We start from the raw sequence: 9,970 nt of genomic DNA, 5'->3' as shown, positions 1-9,970 counted from the left end.
GGACCGGTGCACTTTTGTGCAATGGTTGGGCAGTGGTTACATCACAGATTGTCTACCACCACTGCCCCGGTGCAATTCGATTGGAGGCGTTGCATATGCGATACTCTGCTTTTCAACCACCTATAAATACGGGTAAAAAAAGCATCATCATCTCAGTATCAGTTGAATTGTCAACGGTACCGATTATCCGATATATCGTTTATTGTAATTATGGCATACCGCGAGGTGAGAAACGTAATCCAACAGGGAAATATTTTTATTAATAATTGCCCCTGAAAGAACGTTTGCAGAATTTTTCCGGAAACTGTAATTTTCTGTAAATTTACTACATTTTTTCCCAGTTTCGATGTTTTAACCAGAGAAAAGTGATTTTTCTTGTAGAAAATTTTACCGGAATATTCGTTTTGGAGTGAATTTTTGGTAGCTATTTCATCAAACAAAAATTCAATTGATTTTTCGTTTTATTTTATGAATTATTCTCTTGACATTTTTCCTTTAGTATTTCTTGGAAAATTCGCTACACCTTTTCATTTTTTTCGTCAATTGGTCATTGAAAAATACCGAGCAAAGTTGCCTAATTTAAAAAAAGTCTACAATTTTTGGCCGAGTTTCCCCATAAATCCAATAAAACTCCAATAGAATCTCCTAGAGAAAGTGAGACTTTTTCAGCTAAATTGTTTCATTCGTCATTACTAGAATGCAAAGACAAAAAAATTCAACAGTTTTTCAATTTTATTTTAAGAATTATTCTCTTGACATTTTTCCTACAAGCATTCTCGGAGAATTCACAACACCTTTTGATTTTTTTCAATCAATTATTCATTGAAAAATGCCCAGCAAAGTTGCCTAATTTAAATGAAGTCTATAATTTTTCGTGGAATTTCCCCATAAGGTCAATAAAACTCCAATACAATTTCCCAGAGAAAGCGAGACTTTTTCAGCCAAATTGTTTCATTCGCCATTGCTAGAATGCATAGACAAAAAAATTCACTAGATTTTTAATTTTATTTTATCAATTATTCTCTTAACATTTTTCCTTTAGTAATTCTTCGAAAATTCACAACGCATTTTCATTTTTTCCAATCAATTATTCATTGAAAAATGCCGAGCAAAGTTGCCTAATTTTAAAAAAAGTCTATAATTTTTGGCGGAATTTCCCCATAAGTCCAATAAAACTCCAATCCAATTTCCTAGAGAAAGCGAGACTTTTTCAGTCAAGTTCTTTCATTCGCCATTACTAGAATGCAGAGACAAAATTTTGGTGAAACTCATTCTTCGCAAATTCATCGTCACCACACAATAAATATTTCCTATTTCAGTTGACCATTTGCCTGAGTTTCCTGGCATTAACGCACGCCGGTTACATCGGAGCCCCAGTGGCATACCAGTCGCCAGCAAAAGTAATCGCGCCATCGGCAATTCTCACGAAAGCCCTCGACGCCGACTACGATCCTCACCCTCAGTACAGTTACTCCTACGACGTTCAGGACTCCATCACCGGGGATTTCAAAAGTCAACACGAGACTCGCGACGGGGACGTGGTCCAGGGGAGTTACTCCCTCCTGGATTCGGATGGAACGCGCAGAACCGTGGATTACACGGCGGATGCCCAGAACGGTTTCAACGCCGTAGTCCGTAAAGAGCCGATCACCGAGAAATTGGTGACTCCAGTGGCGGGCCCGATTGTGCAGCCAGCAGTGGCCTATGGCCCACCGGCACTAGCAAAGTACCCAGTTCAATTACCCGCAGCTACTTACGCCCCAGCTCTCCCCCAAATCTCGGCCGCAGTTCACAGTAACATCGCGGTTTCACCGGCGCTGACTTACGGACCTCCTGCAACGCCGATTGCCACGCACGAAGCCGCGAGTTACCCCGCCGCGGCCCTCCCTGCGAGGGTGTACAGTGCCCCTGTTGGGTATGCCACCCCCGCAGTAGCCAAGTACTCTCCTCATCCATACATCGCTCATGTCACTTATACGACACCCCTCTTCTCATACTCTCATTAGAATTAAAACTTTAATTTCTACCTCCGAATTAAATGTGATGGATGTGTACGAATTCTAACATGTGCTATAGATTTTTTCATTGTTTTGTACTGCAGTTTTATTTACGAATATGTTAAATATATATGATTTTTTTAAATCTTAATGTAATGTCGTTTTTGATTCTGCCCCTGTAACGCTTAGAGAATTTACAAACCTTTCGATTTTTTTCAATCAATTATTCATTGAAAAATTCCCAGCAAAGTTGCCTAATTTAAAATAAGTCTATAATTTTTGGCGGAATTTCCCCACAAATCCAACAAAACTCCAATAGAATTGTCTAGAGAAAGCCAGACTTTTTCAGTCAAATTGTTTCATTCGTCATTACTAGAATGCAGAGACAAAAAAATTCAATAGATTTTTCATTTTATTTTATGAATTATTCTCTTGGCATTTTTCCTTTAGTAATTCTTAGAGAATTCACAACACCTTTTCATTTTTTTCAATTAATTATTCATTGAAAAATGCCCAGCAAAGTTGCCTAATTTAAAAAAAGTCTGTCATTTTTGGCGGAATTTCCCCATAAATCCAATAAAACTCCAATAGAATTGTCTAGAGAAAGCAAGACTTTTTCAGTCAAATTGTTTCATTCGTCATTACTAGAATGCAGAGACAAAAAAATTCAATAGATTTTTCATTTTATTTTATGAATTATTCTCTTGGCATTTTTCCTTTAGTAATTCTTAGAGAATTCACAACACCTTTTCATTTTTTTCAATCAATTATTCCTTGAAAAATGCACAGCAAAGTTGCCTCATTTAAAAAAAGTCTGTCATTTTTGGTGGAATTTCCCCCTAAATCCAATAAAACTCCAATAGAATTTCCTAGAGAAAGCGAGATTTTTTCAGCTAAATTGTTTCACTCGTCATAACTAGAATACAGAGACAAAATTTTGGTGAAAATAATTATTTTCCATGAAATTGTGCATGATCGGAAAAAAATCCATTAATTTCTTACAATCAAATTTTTTATTGATGATTCAAGTACAAATGGGCAATGGCATAGCAATTTTCAGACTATATTTCCTCTAATGATGATGAATATAGGCGGGTGCTGCATGCACAACAGGAGCGGCATGAACAGCGTTCACAGCGACTTGAGCCGGTTCTTTGTGAACAACAGCGTTGAATCCGTTGATCGGATCGGCAGTGTATTCGACAATTCTGCGTGTTCCATCGGCCTCTAGGAGAGAATAGCTGCCGTGCACTGTGTCACCATCTCGGCTCTCTTGCTGATTCTTGAAATCACCCGTTGTAGCATCCTGAACATCGTAAGCATAGCTGTACTGAGGATGTGGATCATCCTCTGGATTGATAGTCCTTTGAACAGACACTGGCGCTGGATGTCCATAAGCTACGGGCACCGGAGCTGCGTGATAAGCGACAGGTTGAGGTGCCGAATGATAAATCACGGGAGCGTGAGCTTGTTGATATGCCACTGCCGCTGGCGCCGCTGGAAGGAATCCAGCGGTGGCCACTGCCACTAGGGCGCTGAGAATTACTGCCTGAAAACGAGATCATGGGGTTTCATATTAAAATCTTTTCTGAATGCAGAGAAAACAATAGTTAGGCAGAGAAAACAATAGCTAATTTAAGTATGACATTTCTAAGATTCGGGATTATTTCAATGCAAATTAGTAAAAAAATCACACAATAAACAGTTTCAATCCTTGAGTAATAAAACTTTTTACTTCTGAATAAAATATTCGTAAATGTGATTTGCGCTATACCTGCCGCAAAATTTCACTTTTCGGGGCGGTTTAGCGGGCATAAAGTGATTGTTTCGTAAAGTAACAAAAAATCAAATGCCGCACCTCCGAAAAGTGCAATAAAATGTGTAAAACGTGCCGGTGAAAAAGTGGAACTTTACGCACTAATAATACAATACACTATTTTTTCCATTCCCTAATTTTCGGTGGAAATGCCTAGAAATGGAATGAATCACGAGGAGACGACGCCAATGGACACTAATGTGACTCAAAAATTTGTGCAAAATATCAGTTCAATTGGTTGAGGTGCCCCTGAGACGCAGCACTTTCTCTAAAATTTTTTTTGCAAGTATCTCCTGAACCGTTCGACCGATTCAATTTTTTTTATTCAAAATACTCCTCACGATGATGCTTATTGAATCAAATCGAGAAACGGTTGCCCCACCGTCCCGATTTCCTTTTTTTTTTCGATAGAATTGCTTGTACGCATGATGATTCAAGAAAGAATCGAGAGAGAAACTTGAAACTTGGAAGGATTTTCGGTCTTATGATAGCAAAGTTTAGCTCTTTGAATGTGAAAATATTTTGCGCAAGATCTCAAAAACTACTGGACCGATTTCAATTTTTTTCTTCAAAATTTACGTCTTTCTTTACGTTTTTCTTTGTGAATAATGAATATCTTTAAGATATTATAGTGTTCACTCACTTTTACAAACATTGCTATATCTGTTTTCGCTCTCCCTGTGGTACCTCGGGATGATACTGATGCTGGCTACAGCTCGGCGCGATTTATATACCCCTCGTATGTCGTAATGGGCCCAGAATATTGCGATCCGCCTTCATGCGATCCCCGAAAACTTGATCCTTCGTGTTTTTTTTTCTGCCGAGCCGTTCACCGATCCTAGGAGAATGTTTGCTTTCTTTTTCCACAGATGAAATTGATTGACATGTTTTTTTGAAGGAGTGAAGGATTGCACGCATGGAAAAATTGAGTGGAGAGCTTAAAGAACTCAATAGATGTTGACTTTTCTACTGAACTTATTCTATCGCGATTTTTTCTTGAGAACAATTTTTGCCCCTTTTACACTGCGTGAAAAATCAAAAATTTGTGCAAAATATGAAATATGGAAGTTTACTACCACTGCTATTGCTAGAAACGAAAAGGTTTCTGTGGAATTTTTTCAATGTTTCAAGGAGTTTTCGGCTTCATTTCAATATATCCTCCTTCAAATAAATCAGATTGCGGACATGCTGTTTAAAAGTTGAGTTTTCGACGAAGAAAGGTCTAAAAAAATATAGCAGACGATTTTGAGGGACCCATGCCCAAGAATGACAACCAAAAAAATTTCCAAAGAATAATTCATATTCGAAAATAAAAATCTATTGTCATTTTGCCATTCCATATCTGTCGGAATTCACATGGGGAAGCCGCGAAATTTCCGCAAAAAATTCTCAACAGCCGAATGCAACAGGTTTTTCAACCAAATTTTTTCACACTTGTGATCATTATGATATTCAAAGCAGTAAAAAGTAGAAATCATTACATATTGAAAATTCTCCAAACAATTTGGTGCTCACATTGAGCCGTCAACAATTGACATGCAGCAGACGTGACCGAAGGTCGAGTCGGTTACGCGTTGACACATTTATTGTTCTTTCGTAAACGAGTCTCAACTTGAACCATTCTTTACGTAATAAACCGAATGATCGTACAGGATTTCCATAGAAATAATTATTAACTAATACATTTTGGACTACATTATTTGGACTACATTTTCGGGAGATATTAAGTTTTGATGTTGAGCAGAATCTGTCAAAATTACCGAACTCATAATTCGGTCACCGATTACGGAATCGACTCAGAAAATTTAGCGGTATCGTAAATTTTTCACAGAAGATTCAGATACAAATTAGGGAACGATCTAGAAAAATTCCGTGACAGTTCCGTAAAATTTCCTACAACCACATTTTTTTTTAAAACTACAAATTCGAAACGATTAATTCCCGGCGTGTCTGACCAACTATTCCGTATCTCCTTCCGCTAAACGCGAGCTCGGTCCGCTCAACGTAAATACCTTTTCATTACTTTTTCAGATATTTTTCAGTCATTAATTCTTAATGATAAAATATTCAGTAGTGATACCACTAGTGCTTCAAAATTATCGGATATTTTCCGATAGCTTCGTTGCCTAGGAACGATTGTGTCAAATTTTGCAGGTTTAAAATCCCGAGTGCAAAGCACGAGGGATTTTTCTGCAAACTTTGACACACTCGTTCCTAGGCAGGGAAACTTGAGGAAAATATCCGATTAATTTTGAAGCACGAGTGGTATTTGACGGATTATTTTTCCACTCGGATTTCGGCCAAGCAGAGTGCAGTGAACAGCATCCGGACACATTTACACAGCCGAACATTTACAACCCACTTTTTTGTTTATCTGTCACACAGAACATTAAACGTGAAATGCGTTGGAATATGAGAAACATTTAAAAAGCTACTAGTGAATTTCCACAATTAATACCACGAGAGCTTCAAAATTATCGAGCAATTCCCGATAGGTTCGTTGCAAACAAATAAAGGAGTTAAGTTATTCAGGTTACAAAATCACGAGTGCGAAGCACGAGTGATTTTTCCTGAAAAACTTGACGACTTCGTTTGTGTGCAGAAATTTCCGAAATAAAACAGTTTGACAGCCTCAAATACTGCGCTTTGATTGGCTGAAATCCGAGTGAGAAAAATAATAAAACAAAATGATATTTGCGTGTGAGAGGATCCTCACACACGAGGCGTAATTGTTATTGAATATTTCTCTCCGTGTCGAGCACACAAACCTTTTTAGTAGTCCTGACCGATATGGCCTCGGTCAACTACTCTAGGATTTACGTAGCACCGGCGATGCTACGCAATTGCCACTACCATTACTCTGAGGATCTTCCAAGTGGGGGCGTCAGTCGAGTTGTGACATCTTCACGGATATAAGAGCACGCGAAATTGAGTGCTCATCGTCAGTTCTATCAACAATCGTTAGTGATTGGTAGTTTCAACTGCTTCACAATGGTTTCTTCGGTAAGTTCACGCAAATGGATACGTCAGCCCCTCTTCGGTGTATTTTTCCTCTTCCCAACGATATTCCACTCATATATTGAATATTTACTTGTAAATTTTCGGAACAATCTCAATTTTATTGAATAGATAATAATTCGACAGTTGAAAAAACGCTAAAAATACGGGAAAATTCGGTTGATTTTCGGAGTTATGCACTAAAAATTCACAAATTTCACTGACATCGTTTTCGCGATTTCAAATGCAAATGAACCAGAGAATTCACTGAATGTTTCAGATTTCTTCTCTTCTATTCCTATAAAAATTGCCGGAAAACGATTCCCCACTGCGGATTACGTGAATTGTTCCATAATTTTTGCTGATTATTTTTGGTAATCGGATCTGGCCTCCCCTGGACCAATCGGATTTCAGTATTCAATAACATGAAGTACTTCCCAATTAAAATTACAGCGGTTATTTCCCCCTAGCTTTTGATAATTTCCCTCTAGCTCTACAATTGTTTCTCTAACCAAATAAGTGTCAAATATTATCCTGTGGAGTGAAAGAAGGTCATGAAGAAAGTCAGATCCGATTACCAAAAATAATCCGTCGAATACCACTCGACCTCCAAAATCAATCGAACATTTCCCCCATGTTTTCCTGTGTATCAACGATAGGGATAAGTTTTGCACAAAAATCCAAATCCAAAAATTTTAATCTGCAAAACTTCTCCCTCTCGTTGCTACGCAATGAAACAATCGGGAAATATTCGATAATTTTCGAGGTCTCGTGGTATTACTACTGAATATTTCTCTCCGTGCGGTAGAATATTTTGAATTTAATTTTAAAAAATACCCCATTCCATCAGCAGTTCAATGAATTGTTAACATTTAAAAAAAGTCGAGTGTTCCACTGTCCCCTAATTTGCCAACAGTGCACTGTATTCAACCTTTAATAATTCCAGACCAGTCTCATCGTCCTCACAACAGCACTCGCCATGAGCGTCGCAGGTGCGGCAGTTGTGCCGGTCGCAGCCCAACCGGCGGTTCTCGCCAGGATCGAGGATTTCGACGCAGCCCCGCAGTATAGCTTCGCTTACGACGTGCAGGACGCCCTGACCGGCGATTCCAAAGCTCAATACGAAACCCGGAACGGTGACGTAGTGCAAGGCAGCTACAGTCTCATCGAGGCGGACGGAACCAGAAGAATCGTCGATTACACCGCTGATCCCGTCAATGGATTTAATGCTGTTGTCAATCGAGAGCCAGCTGTTGCCGTTGCGACTGCAGCCCGAGCCGTTGTGCCGGCAGCTCCCGTCGTCAGCAGTCCAGTCATCGCGAGGAGTTTCGTACCGGCGAGTCCAGTCATTGCTGCTCCAGCCGACGCAAGAACTGTTCTCCCCAGCGTACCCGTTGCTGCTTCGGCACCCATTGTGACCAGTCCTGTTGCCGCGCCAGCAGCGGCTCCGGTCGTTGTTCAGAACCTCGGGTATACTCTCCCGCGGGCTGTGGCGACGAGATTCGCGGCTCCAATTTACTCCGCTCCGTTGAATTATGCTGTGCCCACTACGAGGATTCTGTAGATTTGGGACTGATGGGGAAAAAGCGTGTTTTTCTCTTGTTTTGTACCGATTGTTATCTTTACTGTTTCATCCATTGTTATTAATACCGGAATCGTATTGTTTTTATGAATAAAACTTAGATATGAACCTTATTTCATGTATTTTTTTCAATTTTCTAGTGTTATGCCTCATGAATCAGCCTGGAATTATCAACTGCGAGAAAATCTCATAGAGAATTCTAGCAGTTCTCGCCGATTCTTTTGAAAAATTTCACACTTTTCCACTTTTCTTGAAATAGACAGTCTCAATTGAAAATATTCAATAGAAAAAAATTAAGAGATTTTGAAAATTCTTCATTCCAAAATTTTTGACTGAAATGTCCGGTACAACTCTGGGAAATTTTTATTTGTTATCAAGTGACAGTTTTATTGAAATCCTGAGGAATCATCATTGAATTTTACGGCCTTTGATGGAAAAATCAATAGAAGCGTAAATTTCAGGTCAATTATTCCCTGAAAACGATCAAAATTTCTAATTCATGTAAGTATATTCATGAATTTTCAATTAATTGGAAATTTATCGTAATTGGCCCTGAATTCAGACAAGTTGAGGAATTCTCACCTCAGTGCTGTTGAAAAATTTATAATTTCATTGACTTTTTCAGTGAAATTCGAAATGCATCTACTGAATTTTATTTTTGGAAACAAAAACTTTTGAATCACTCTGTTATTGTGCAGTGCCTGAAAGTTTTTAGTTTCCAGAAATTGATAACTATAGACACGAGGACGAATCTAAAATTCCACAAGTGCAACTGTCACTCTCCGGAAAATCACTAGTCACATGATTATTTCCATGTTTTCCATGATTATTTTCCACATTGATTATTTCCAAATCTATGAAGAATAACTTGATCAGCCACATAAAATTGGACACCGGAATACTGTAGCTTCAATTAGAAAACGGTTTCATAATTTTCCGCACATTAGAAATAATCGAATTCGAGTCGTATTGAGCACGCACTACGCACTAATTTTTTTTCTAACAGTGTATACCTGATGCAGTCGCTCTACGGGGCTAGCGCACTGCGGTGGTGGGCAGGCTTAATTTTGGGAAGCTAAGCCCCGAGTCGAATAATTGGACCTGACAAGTTCTACTTAGGTCTTTCCGGTCAGAACTGGATAGGTCTTGGGAAGCCTCTTCCCAAGTGCTTCCGAGACCTTTCTACCTCTGGTTATGTCCCATTTCAGCACTTGTTAGGTGTAAGCAGGACTTGTATTCAGACTTTCCAAATCCTCGCCGGTCCCCGTAATGCTATGGGCCTATATTAAATCTGCGTTCATATCCCTGTTTACTCATGCGTTATTGAAATAAAAAATGCAATTATTGTTTTTTTTTTAATCTCGAAAATCGACATTTCACGAGAGGGTGGAGGGGAGATGCATGTATGTGGATGCTTGACATTTTTACCCAACAAGGGGAGAAGGTTGCAGAATCTATTCTAGCCACTCTTGTCGCTACGCTTGCATGCATTATTCAAATAAAAAATGAAAGTGTTAACAAATCTGACCATTGTTCCAAGTAAAAACCGAAAATCTGACCCTGTGGCCCCCGGTGAAA

The 9,970-nt window shown here is 38.9% G+C and overlaps 3 protein-coding genes across 3 annotated transcripts; 2 read left to right on the top strand and 1 right to left on the bottom strand.

Moving 5' to 3' along the window:
- Positions 1-210: 210 nt before the first annotated feature.
- LOC107048361 (larval cuticle protein A3A-like) lies at positions 211-2,006 on the top strand. Its single transcript, XM_015271544.1, has 2 exons — positions 211-225; positions 1,320-2,006. The coding sequence occupies exons 1-2, from the start codon at positions 211-213 to the stop codon at positions 2,004-2,006; spliced, it is 702 nt and encodes a 233-aa protein (XP_015127030.1).
- A 1,063-nt stretch (positions 2,007-3,069) lies between these two features.
- On the bottom strand, positions 3,070-4,499 carry LOC107048286 (larval cuticle protein A2B). The gene is made up of 2 exons (XM_015271435.1): positions 4,457-4,499; positions 3,070-3,546 (listed from the first exon to the last, which is right to left on the bottom strand). Exons 1-2 carry the CDS (start codon positions 4,466-4,468, stop codon positions 3,070-3,072), a joined length of 489 nt encoding a protein of 162 aa, XP_015126921.1. The 5' UTR covers positions 4,469-4,499.
- Positions 4,500-6,771: 2,272 nt separating this feature from the next.
- Positions 6,772-8,505, top strand: LOC107047997 (larval cuticle protein A3A). The gene is made up of 2 exons (XM_015270949.2): positions 6,772-6,816; positions 7,757-8,505. The coding sequence occupies exons 1-2, from the start codon at positions 6,805-6,807 to the stop codon at positions 8,372-8,374; spliced, it is 630 nt and encodes a 209-aa protein (XP_015126435.1). The 5' UTR covers positions 6,772-6,804; the 3' UTR covers positions 8,375-8,505.
- Positions 8,506-9,970: the final 1,465 nt, after the last annotated feature.

This window comes from Diachasma alloeum, unplaced genomic scaffold, assembly GCF_001412515.2.
Source record: "Diachasma alloeum isolate Michigan unplaced genomic scaffold, Dall2.0 Dall_scaffold_00176, whole genome shotgun sequence".
Classification (NCBI taxonomy): Eukaryota; Metazoa; Arthropoda; class Insecta; order Hymenoptera; family Braconidae; genus Diachasma; species Diachasma alloeum.
The sequence above is the reverse complement of the archived record's forward strand: the minus strand, read 5'-3'. Positions and strand labels throughout refer to the sequence as shown.